General features: G+C 45.4%; 1 protein-coding gene across 2 annotated transcripts in view; it reads right to left on the minus strand.

The window, feature by feature from the left end:
* Positions 1-4,618: 4,618 nt before the first annotated feature.
* Positions 4,619-12,526, minus strand: part of C1H1orf94 (chromosome 1 C1orf94 homolog) — a 52,350-nt gene continuing 44,442 nt past the window's right edge. For both annotated transcript variants that reach the window (XM_023232322.2, XM_023232321.2), the window contains exons 6-7: positions 11,386-11,582; positions 4,619-5,094 (exon numbers count right to left, since the gene is read on the minus strand). In XM_023232322.2, the coding sequence (XP_023088090.1) occupies positions 5,019-5,094; positions 11,386-11,582 (273 nt within the window). In that variant the 3' untranslated portion in view covers positions 4,619-5,018. The remainder of the gene's footprint in view (positions 5,095-11,385; positions 11,583-12,526) is intronic.

The raw sequence follows: 12,526 nt of genomic DNA on the forward strand, positions 1-12,526 counted from the left end.
CAAAAAAAAAAAAAAAAAAAAGAAATAAATAAATAAAAAGAAAAAAAAGAGTAGACATCACTTATCTGACCCTCTGAACTGGATTGGGTGATCCTGGTATGTGCTCTCATAGCTGCCAGTGTGTGCCTTTGGTAACCTCATCTCCTTTCACAGTAGCTATGATTGAATATCTGTGCTTACAAATTCACAGGGCCAGGCACTGTCTCTGTCTTACCCACTGATGTATCCCTAAGGATGCATTTTCAGTGACTGTGTGCTGAATGAATGGGGTGGGGGAAGGTGGGTTTGAAGGAACCCACAGAAGAGCCGGGAAGAGCTGGGAGTTTTCAGTCCCATTCAGACTTCATGATGCTGGATCAGGAAAAGCACTCAGGGTCCCTGTTCCCATTATTCTTCAACTATTTCTGGAATTCCCTGAGACGTGAGCAGAGTCAGGGGTGCAATGTGTTGGAAAAGCATTGGCCATTGGCTCCAGGCCCCCCTTCACCTAAATTCTCTTCATAAGAAATTCTTGAGAAAAAAAGTTTCTAAGGACTTCTGAGAATCTGATTCTCAAACATTCTGGGATGAGAGCTGGGGCAGTGGGCTCTAGCTGTGTCAGAAGGCAGCTTGATACAATTCAACAAGAATTTTTGATACCTACTGTATGCCAAGCATCATACTAGTGTTCTACATGCAACTTCTCTCTCTTTTAAATAAATCCTTATTTTTATTAAAGTAATGCATATACATGGTTTAAAAGCCAAATAGTGCTAAAAAGTCTAATAAACAAGGCAGTGATCCCTGCACCGTCTTCCCCCACAAATCAATGCCCCTAACTCTCTTGGCTCTTTATCTTGGTGTTTATCTCCAGATTTCTAGATAATTATATGAATTCCACTATCTCTGGTATCATCCATTTTAGATATTACCTCCTGCCTTCCTATTATGATAAATGAGGATTTTAGCTCTATTCACACCTTCTCTCCACCTTCATCCTCCCACCACGGTTACAATTTATCACCATTTTTTGTTAAATCTATATTTGAACTTTTTATTGTTGTAACCAGGTAAATATTGTTCACTGCTGAGTTAATAACAACTGTTCCTTTTTTAATTTGAATTTATAGTTAAAGCTTCCCACCCCCACCAACTGCTATAAAACAACTCTTAATACAATTTTCCACAGAATCAGCTCCATCAGAATAATCTATCATTTTTTTCTCCAGCCATTCCCCAACCTCCACTGACATGCCTCTCTTCTGGAGCTCACCAACTTCCTACTCCAATCTGGACTGGTGGCGGTGGCTCTCAGAGGCTCTGTTTCATGTCTCCTGAGTGAAGACATTCCTTTTCCATCATCCCAGGAATCTCCTTAGCCTCCCTCCACATTGAATACCTGATTCCTGGATTCCATGTCTTCTTTCTTTGTTTACCCACTTGTCTTATTGGAGTACACCTTCCCTTAGCTTCCTGACAAATGTGCAGGGAAGTAAATTTTTTGAGACTTTGCATATCTGAAAGCATCTTATTCTACCTTCACGAGGCAGAGTTTGGATTTAGAATTCTTGGTTGAAAATTATTTCCACTTGAAGTTCTGTCGCCTTTGTTTCAGGATGTTTTAGGTACCAGTGTTACTGTTGAGAACTCTGCTGCCATTTTGGTTCTTGAGCATTTGTATGTGAGTTGGTTTTTTGGGAAATTTCAGAATCTTGTCTTTATCTTTGCTCTCCTGAAATTTCATAGGGATATTCTTCAATGTGCATCTTATTCTTTCACTTTGCTGAGCACTTGTTTGGGCCTTTCAATCTGGGGGATTTTCTTTTATTTTTTTCATTAGTATTTACATCCTCTCCATTTTCACTCTGTTGCCTAGAATGTCCCTTAGCCAGATATTGGGTCTTCTGTACTGGTCCTCTCATTTGCTTATCTTTTATCTCCTATAACCCACCCTTATGTATTTTTTTATTCTTCTTTCATGAGATCTCTGTGATGTTAACTTCCAGCCCTTTCACTTAAAAAATTACATCAGCTATTGCCGTTTTAATTTCCAAAAACACTTTCTTATTCTGATTTAAAACAATAAGCATATGGCATATCATCCTTATTTTTAAAATGTACTACCTTGTCTCCCTTATAATACTGCAGTCAGTCTCTCCTTAGTTCCTTCTTACCTTTGCTTTGATCTATTTCTTTCTTGTTGGAGATTGTTCTAAAAAGTTGATTGGAAGGTCTTTCTAAAAGGGCATTAATCGTAGGGTAATTTTCCCTGGTACCACCAAATGCCTTGAGGCAATTCAGTTTCTCTAGCGGAGCTTCCAAACCTCTGCTTCTTGGTTAAAGCCTAGCTGCTGGTATTGAGGAGTGTATGTGTATTACACTTGATCCCCATTTTCCATCTGGGCCATCTCCACAGTCCTTATGCATGGTCTGTACATTTCTCTGGAGAAAATGCCTGCTGTCTCCTACAGAACCGGCCATGGCTTTTGGCTTTGTGGGGCCAGGTTGCTTTCACCTCTTTCTAGCCCCACCTTCCATGGAGTCTAGCACCTGGCACCTCCAGTTCCTAGGACCATTGGGGCTCTGCAGGAGAAATGACTAGCTTCTTGTTGATATTTCCTTTGGCAGGCATTTCCATGTGATCTTCCCCTGTTCTGCTAAGGCATTTACCTTTCCTCCATCTCATTTCTGCCTTTGTATATGGGATGGGATTACCCATTTCTCCGAGTTTCATTGAGGATAGAGTTTGTACAGGTTTACTTGTTCTCCTTGTTATTTGGGGGTCAGTTTCAAGAGAAGAGGAAAAGAAACATCTTTACTCCACCATCTTAAAGCCACAAGTCTATATTAAGTAGACAAAGTTTATGTTAAGTCTACATTATCTTTTAATCCTCACAACTCTTAATATGGCCACTCATGAAAAAGAGGTTCAGAGAAGTTAAGTTCTCTGCCCCAAGTCATAGTTGGAAAGCAGCTAAGAAACCAGGTCTGGCCAAAGGCAAACCCATGATTTTTCTTTTACTGTCTCCTGTTTCCCAACATGCTGAGATCAAGGGAGGGTGGCAAACTATAGTCTAGCCTGGATCAATACCTAGAAGTACAATATAAGAAAGACCTTCGGGACAGACTGTTAACCAAGGCTATCAAGAAGAAACAAGAAATGCCCAAAGTAGGGTCGAGCACTGGGGAAGGGAGTTGAAGGACTTCCAGGGAATCCTAGACTTAGGCCATGAAGAAAGTAAGAAGGCATAAGTCTTGAGGGAACTTGGGAGAGAAATTGGTTTCCAGGGACCCAGAAAGAAAGAACAGTGAGGCCACTGGGGTTACACTGTGACAGCAAAAGAAATGCTCCTGTGGGCACTGGACTTAGGTCCATCCTGAAACACTGGTGACCTCCAGACTCCCAGCCTCCCATTGCTGTCTTGGTTAGGACTCCTAATGTTCCCCAGGCTGTCTCTCAATGGCCTCATTCACGGTGGAGTTCAACTTCCAGGTGAATAACCGGGTTGGTAATAGAGCAGGTGAGAACTGAGAATGCTGGTTCCAAACTAGATGGGCGTAGTTCAGTTTTTAGACCAAAGAATATCCTTACATTAATTCCTGTTTACACATGGCACATGGGTTTCATTTCACAGACCAACTCTGGTCAGTGACAGCTGCCTGGAGCACCACATGGAGAATGACTCTGTGGCTTTGTCCAAGCTTATGGGGATAGAATGACATAGCTGATTAGCGATGTCTGCCAAGGGGGTACAATAGAAGAGTTAAAGAATGTGCGCTGTTGGCTGGGCACAGTGGCTCACGCCTGTAATCCCAGCACTTTGGGAGGCTGAGGCGGGCAGAATATGAGATCAGGAGATTGAGACCATCCTGGCTAACATGGTGAAACCCCATCTCTACTAAAAATACAAAAAATTAGCCGGGCATGGTGATGAGCACCTGTAGTCACAGCTACTTGGGAGGCTGAGGCAGAAGAATGGCGTGAACCCAGGAGGTGCAGCTTGTAGTGAGCTGCGATCGCACCACTGCATTCCAGCCGGGGGGACAGAAAAAAACCCCAACCTCAAAAAAAAAAAAAAAAAAAAAAAGAGTGTGTGCTGTCACAGATCCAGGCTGTCTCCTCTTCCCAGAGTCATGTCCTCCATCAATGTGATTAAGTTGCTCTCAACGTCCTTATTCGAATTATTGGTAAGAGTTTGACAAGACAGGACTAGGGATGCTGCCATTAGGTGCAGTTTTGACACTGACCTCTATCTTGGTACTGATGTGCAATCATTGGATATAGTCTGTCATATTTAGCGTTGGTTTTGAAATTGTTTACCAGGCTACATTTTCCAATTGTTTGTCCAAAAGAGACCTTTTATGGAAAACTTCCACTTGGGATAGGAGAAAGTGCATTCCCTTTATGATGTCCCTTCCTGAGATGCATACACTGGGATGTTGAGAAGTGAGTGGATCACAGGGGAAAAGAGATAAGCCCTCTCGCTTATGATCCCTTAGGTCCCATATTTAGATAGCAGCACTCTGAGGACTCCAGCTTGTGGTCTCCTTTCATGTCCTGAGTAAACACTGAGTCTCGTGGGGAAAATGAGCAGTAAAGATTACGCAGAACACAACAAAAATAAACAGGCGCACTCCATTTCAAGCAGCTCATACTTTTATCATAAAATACAAACTTTCTAAAATTAAGTGTCTTACTTCTATTTTACCAACAACAACAAAAACAAAAATCACTCATGTTAGCTAAATACAGATGCATAAGTGGTTGAGCAAGCAAGTATGAATATGAGGAGCGTGTGTGTGTGTGTGTGTGTGTGTGTGTGTGTGTGTGTGTGTAGCTTGTGCCATGTGTGAGGGGGGCTGTTTGTGTGTCAGTGTTGGCCAATAGATGAATCTGGTCTTGCTGTTTTCTGTCTGTGACCTGGTCAGAACCTTGCCTTTCCAAACTTCATACCAAGCTTTTGCAGAATCCAAAAATTCAAAAAGCCCTTAGCGGTGATCCGAGGGCTAAGGGAGGAAAAGGGGGAAGAGAAGGAGATCTAAAAGTTTATGCCATTCCCACTGGAGGAAAAATAGGGGCTGTGCATCAAGGGCCCTCCGGATGTTGAGCCGAACCTGGAAGAGAGGGAGGGTAGACGCCATGGTGAGATTCCTAATGTTATCGAAAAGGATTAGAAAAAAATAATATATTAATTTTTGAAACAGTGAAGACCTTGACAGGCTTAGAAGGTAAAGGCTTTGCCATAAGAAAAAAGCTTTGGCCTTGGGAAAGTAAAATATTAAAATAATACAATTAGAGGGCAATCAAGCATTTCTCCTTAGGTTTACTTGGATCATGAAGCCCCTGGGAGCCTGCAAATATTGTTTCAATGAAGCCTACACTCTCTCCCTGCCCAAGACCCATAGAACAGGGACCCTCTCTGGACCTGTATTCCTGTGACCACTCTACCTGCCTTAGAGGACCAGATGTGTCCCTCAGGAAAATCTACAACATCAGAGAACTTAGAGGCAAGTCCAGCGTAAGATCTTCGAGGCTGGACAATCCTAGAGTCCCTCCTCCCCTTACCAGCACCAAACTAAATCAGGCCCTTCACTCCAACCCTGACTGAGAAGTAAGCATTGAGACATCACTGAGTGCCTAGGTCTTTGCTAGACCCTCAGGGAAGGAAGAGTTAAGACGTACACCTCACCCTCTAAGAGCAGAAATGCACACGCCTCTCCTTTTCTCCCTGGCACACTCCTATCCATACTTCAAAATAGAGTTCAAAAGCCATCTCCTCTGTGAAGACTTCCCTGACCTCTCCAGATGGAATCATTTACTCACACTTCTGGAATCCTACTGTAATTTCTTCACCCATCTGCTCAGATATTTTGAATGAATGGGAACAGAACTCAATACAAATTACAGTAGAGCAAATGGCTAGGTTTAATCTAATCCTGGGATTCTCAATCACTTTTCAGCTGGCCAGATGCGTGTTATACAAGAGATTCACGTCCGTGGTACCCTCCTATGAATTGATGAAACAATTCCTCAATTGGAGGAGGGAAGAAGCAATGGAAATAGACCACGGCATTCATTTTTAGTGCCTCAGCAGCTAACTGTGTCTGTTGCTCACTGAGTGTCCATAGGCAAGTTAGGCTGGGTCGTGTCACTCCCTTCTCAATAAAATAAGTCCCAAGAGAGCACAGACTACCTATTTCATATCCAGTGCCCAGGACCTGACACAATGTGAGTGCCTCATAAGCAGTCCATGCCAGCGGTAACCCAACCTCTATTTCTCTCTTTCAGAAATCATATTGGAAGATCATTCAGAAATTGTAATGATATTATTATAAGGATACCCTACCATCTACTTTCAAAATAAAGGCTGTAACCCATACTGCGGTATCTAACAATTATCACTAATCGACAATGATCATGATACAGCTCATATCTGATTGCCACACATGCAGCTAGCTCCTCTAGGTTGAGAACTTCTGATCAGATCAACCGCCACCGGCATGATCAAGACAGTATGTACACTAGAGGGCCAGGAAGAGGAGCAATCTGTGTGGACAAGAGTTAACAAGGAATGCTTCCTGGAGGAGGAGGAGCTTGAGTTGCTTGTTGAGTATGATGAACATATGTCTTGGTTTGCCTGGGCCAGGCTCTATGTTGATATTTCTGGTATAATTATTTTATAGTTTTTTATTTGAAACAGAGTCTTACTCTGTCGCTCAGGCTGGAGTGCGGTGGCACAATCTCGACTCACTGCAATCTCTGCCTCCCAGGTCCAAGCGATTCCTGTGCCTCAGTCTCCCAAGTAGTTGGGACTACACGTGTGCATCATCACACCCGGCTAATTTTTTGTATTTGTAGTAGAGATGGGGTTTCACCATGTTGGCCAAGATGGTCTCAAACTCCTGACCTCAGGTGATCCACCTGCTTTGGCCTCCCAAAGTGCTGGAATTACTGGTGTGAGCCACTGTGTCTGGCCTGGTATAATTATTATCGGTACTCCTTTTAATTCTCAAATTTATTATTGCTTGGAAGATAAATTGTATGGTTATCCCACCCTGATGAATGTATACAAATTGACTTGGCAGAGGGGAGGGTTCTACTTCTCCTTCCCTGAGGACATGGAAGCCCCTCTCTCCTTCCTCTCCCCTTTACACAGTTTTGTCTCTTGATTCCACCTTTTCTGCTAACCCTTGTTGTCTTCCACACTAAACTCTCTGCTTAGGCCCATGCGTCTTCCCCAGCCAGGTGCAGCCTCACCTTGATCTTGTTCCATCCAGCGCCTCGCATCACCACCCCAAAACCAGCTCTTTGTTCAGGAAATACTTTCTTCACTTGGCTTCCTGCACTCCACTTTCCCATTTTTTCCCCACCTCACTAGATAGTCCTACTTATTGATAGAGTCTTTGCTGGTTCCTCCACATCTCTGCAGCCTCTACATGCTAGAAGTCTCAAGGCTCAGCCCTTAGACCTCTTCTCTTCTCTATACTTGTGTATTCTGGGCCATCTCATTCCATCCCATCCCATTCCTTGAAATATCATGTATATGTAAATGGCTCCCAAATGTATTACCAGCCCCAATCTCTCCCCTGAGTTCCAGACTCCTATATGCACCTGCCTATCCAAAACTCTACCCATCTGTCTAATGACACTCACAATTTTCACATGTCCAAGACTGACTCTTAGTAAACAGATCCTTGTTCTAGTCATCATGACCTTGGTTGTTTTTTGTTTTTTGTTGTTGTTTGTTTATTTTGCTTTGTTTTGTTTTGTTTTTGAGATGAAGTCTTGCTCTGTCACCCAGGCTGAAGTACAATGGCATGATCTCGGCTCACTGCAACCTCCGTTTCCCAGGCTCAAGTGGTTCTCCTGCCTCAGCCACCTGAATATCTGGGATTACAGGCACCCACCACCATGCCCAGCTAATTTTTGTATTTTTAGTAGAGACGGGGTTTTACCATCTTGGCCAGACTGGTCTCGAACTCCTGACCTCAAGTGATCCACCCACCTTGGCCTCCCAAAGTGCTGGGATTACAGGCATGAGCCACTGCGCCAGGCCCAATGACCTTAGTATTTTGGCATTGCTGCTGCTCCAGTTGCACAAGTCAAAAACCAAGGAATTTGCTTGACTTTTCCCTTCCCTCATTACACATTTAACCATCATCAAGTCCCACCAATTCTACCAAGAAAAGAACACATCACAGATCTTTTCACTTGCCCCCTTTCCCAGGGCCACTGCCTTCATCCATGCCACCAATGCCTGGTGCTCAATATAAAGCGCCTAGCCTACTCCCCTGCCTCAGCTCTTACCCTCATAGTCCATTCTTCAGACATTGGCCAATGTGATCTGTTTTATATAGAAAATTAGAACATGTCCTCATCAATTTAAAAGCCTACATGGTTTTCCACTGCTGCTGAAACAAGACTTCTAGCCATGCCTACCAGGCCTTGTCTAGTCTGGCCCTGGCTACCTCTGATTTTAATTCCACGCACTCCGTCCCTCACTGTTTGTGCTGCAGCCACAGGTTCCCACCTCAGAGCCTTTGCACTTTCTATTCTTTCTGCCCAGAGGCTCATCCCCGACATATATGCATGGTTCTTTCTCTCATTTCATTTAGATCTTGGCTCAAGAGGCTACCCTTGATTCTTCTCCCCACCCTAACCCATATCCCGAGGACCTGACTTTGCATACTTACTTGTTTATCTCCTTATTGTCCTTTTCTCCTCCTAGAATGAAAGTTCCTTAGGAGAAGGAAAACTTTTGTCTCGTTCACTCCATTATCCCTGGTGCCTACAACAGTGCCAGGCACATACAAGGTGCTGGATCAATGTTTTTTGAATGAACAGATCATCCCCTCTGGGTACTCAGGCTTGCACCCTTGATCTCGTGATCCTGGTTTCCTCAGCCTCTCAGAACGCCAATCCACCCTGCTCCTTCTCCTCACCCTCCTCTTTGCCTCCACTGTCTCTGGCTCTCCCCAGGCCATCTCCCACGTCTCAGGCTACTCCTTCCTCGGGTTACCTTCCCACTCCTCCAACCTCTGCAGACGTGTGGAGACCAGGTCTCAACCTTCTGGTCTCACAGCTCCCAATCGGGGGTTCCCGAAAGCTGACTGAGGAGACATTAAGACCACTCTTCCTCCCAGACACAGCCAGGGCTATCTTCTTCAGCAAGTCTATCTTCCCAGAAACCAGAGTCACAGCACAGAATGTGGGAAGTTGTCCAGCCTGCAGGCAGCTTATCTGGGTCTCTATTCTCACCTCCAGGAGATGATAATCTCTCCCATAGGCCCCTAGAGCCACCTCCAGACCACACCCTACCCTGCTTCCTGTTTCTCTTACTTCTAGCCCATCAATTCACTCTGATGTGTATAAATCTTCCCCGGATCCCCAGGCCTAGCAGTCCAAAGCCTTTCATAATCCAGTCCCAACCTCCCTTTTCCAATTCTGTTTTCCACCTTTTTCAGAGACAAATCTAATGCTTCAGCCAGACGCCTTTATTCCCCAGGTCTCCAGCTTGCCGCATGTCTTCCCATCTGAGGGCCTTGCTCCTCCTGCCTGGAATGCCCTCCTCCCAGCGCTGCTCACAGGAACCTCCCCCGCTGCAGGGATCCTGCCTCTGTCCTTGGGCCACTTTGATGGCTTTCACTTTGCCAGGGCACTAACATTGTTGTACCCACATTTCATCTGCTCTCAGTTCTCTGAAGGGAAGAAGCATATGCTATTCATCTATGGGTCCCCTGCAGGCTAAATTCAAATTAACTACATGTGTTAACACAGCGTTTCCCAGGGTGTGTTAGGTGGAACACACCATGATATACTCTGCAAGAGAAAGGAAAAGAGAGGGAGGGAGAGAGGAAAAGAGGGAGGGAGGGAGGAAAGAAGGAAGGAAGGAAGGAAGGAAGGAAGGAAGGAAGGAAGGAAGGAAGGAAGGAAGGGAAAGGAAGGAAGGAAATTTTTTTTAAAAGGGTGTGGATGCTGGGCACAGTGGCTCATGGCTGTAATCCCAGCATTTTGGGAGGCCAAGGCAGGCAGATCACCTGAAGTCAGGAGTTTGAGACCAGCCTGACCAACATGGCGAAACCCCCGTCTCTACTAAAAATACAAAAATTAGCTTTATGTGGTGGTGGACGCCTGTAATCCCAGCTACTTGGGAGGCTGAAGCAAGATAATCACTTGAACCTGGGAGGTGGAGGTTGCAGTGAGCCGAGATCGCACCAATGCGCTCCAGCCTGGGCAACAAGAGTGAAACTCCATCTCAAAAAATAATAATAATAAAATAAAAAAGAGCGTGGATTTCACATTTAAATAATACTATTGGCCACCTTCTTGAACATTCTCCATGCACCCTAGGAAATTAAATGATCTGAGAATTCCAACAGTTAAGAAATCTGTTTATCTCTGTTTCCCACAGCTTTTCCCAAACAGATCTGACTACTGAAACCACTTTCTGCATTTATGCCTTTTAACAAGCTATTTGGAGAAAATACTGATTGAAAGGATGAGAGTTTGGGGACATGACATGGGTCGGCACAGCAAGGAAGGTTCTGTGATGGGGAGGTGGAAGGATGGGAATCACTGTCAGGCTGGGAAGTTTGGCCTTCATCCTATGAAGTGAGTTTCTCAAACCCGGGCATCCATTCCCCAGGGTGTGCCGGGGAGACTGGGGTTCCCAGGAATGACACGGCACCACCTGACGCTTTGAGCATCCATATTAGTGGAAGGTTTGGTGGGTGGGAATGAATGGCTATGTATTATTATATTAAAACAAACACAAATTTGTGACTCAACAGCATGCACAATTTGAGTAGAATTTTCAGCCAGAATGTTGAGTTTGTGCTGGCTGTTTGCTGTTAAGCCCTTAGATCGTCCCAGGAAATAGGAGCTCCTTGCCTCTGCAGTTTGGGGAATGTGGTGGAAAAGTGTGGGCAGCCCTGATAAGCAGTCGAAGGCTCTTCAGCAGGGCTCATCACAAAGTCAATGGGATGTTCGGGAGATTAGTCTGGCAAGGAGCTCAGGGTGCCAACAGTGCGAGGTGAGGGCTCTAAGGAGATTAGCTGGCCATGTCCTGTTGTAACCAAGCACATGGGTAAAGGCAAATGTATCACTGCACCAACTGCTCCTGCCTGTGGAGAGGGGTATCCATATGTTATGAACCACGTAGTTGCATTTCTGCAACCAGACCTGAAATGCACCTACAAAAGGGGCCCACCAGGGCCCAGACCCTCTTCATCACTGCACCAAGTCCCTCCAGGACCCACACAACCACTGGCCACAGGTACAGGGCCCATCCCACCCCACAGCCATGGAACACATGTACCAAGAAAGCACGGGCAAGCCCATTCAACTTGCCCCCACTCCCACCAGCTTTCTGGACACCCTTAGGCCTCCAGTATGGGCTGACTCACCCATATGCTTGGGGAAAGAGGTATTGTGGTCCATCTCCTGCCATTGGGGGAGGGTCTCGGGGGTTGGCAGACATCTTTGGAGGTGTCCTCTGAGGGTAGGGATAATTGGGCTGGACAAAAGGGATGTAGCTCAGTAGTGGGGTGTAGGAAGAGCGGAAGATCTGCTGTCCCATCTGCTGTGGGTTGTATGGCGTCACCTGCGGGCCACAGAGAAGAGAGGGGTGAGGTCACCATTCCCCAGCCCAACTCTAAGCCCAGCCACCCGCCCGCAGCCTCAGCTCCTGTGCCCCTCAGTCACTGTTGGGTACATAGAAGGCAACATATTGGAATGGAGAAAGCCTAGGGCTCAACTTCTGTAGTGAGCCCGGCAAGTTACCGAATTTATCTGGGCCTCAGTTTCCCCATCTGCAAAATGAGAAAACACTACATTGTTAGTGGGGATGGAGTCAGGTGATACAAATAAAGAGACAGGCATATAGCACATATTATTTCCATTCTCTTCCCTGTTTCCCTAGCTTTTCCCTCTGTCAATAATCATCTCAAAAGCCCCTTGTTTATTTTTAAGGCTTTCATTATCCCCAGAAAGCTGTTGTGATTTACACAGCTCTGGCTTCTATCTCTCCTGAGATCCTTTCAACAGATTCCAAGTCTGAGACAGCCCTGCCCAGTGGAAAGTCCTGCGATGGCAGCAATGTCCTACATCTGTGCCATGTGACGTGGAAGCCACCAGCCACACACGACAATTGAGCATTTGAAATGTGGCTCATGGGCATGAGGAACTGAGTTTTGAATTATACTTAATTTCAGCCAATTTAAATTTAAATAGCCACACATAGCTGGTGGCTGCCATCGTGGACAGTGTGAGTCTAGGAGGAAGGGCAAAAAAGGGCAATGGTGTTGAGCACAAACTCTAGGGAAGTATAGGAATTCAGTGGGGCTTCCGAGATTGCCCGTGATGAACTCCAACCAAGAGCTGCAGCTCCCACCATCGTGCCGCAACAAGGCAGAGACCTCATCCATCTCATTGACCCCTCTCTCCCCAGCCCTACGACAGCGCGTGGGACACAGTCGCTGCTTATCAAACATATGTTAAATGAATGAATGCAAGAAAGGGAGAAAGAGGAAAGTGAAGAGGGGCAGA

This window comes from Piliocolobus tephrosceles, chromosome 1 (assembly GCF_002776525.5).
Source record: "Piliocolobus tephrosceles isolate RC106 chromosome 1, ASM277652v3, whole genome shotgun sequence".
Classification (NCBI taxonomy): Eukaryota; Metazoa; Chordata; class Mammalia; order Primates; family Cercopithecidae; genus Piliocolobus; species Piliocolobus tephrosceles.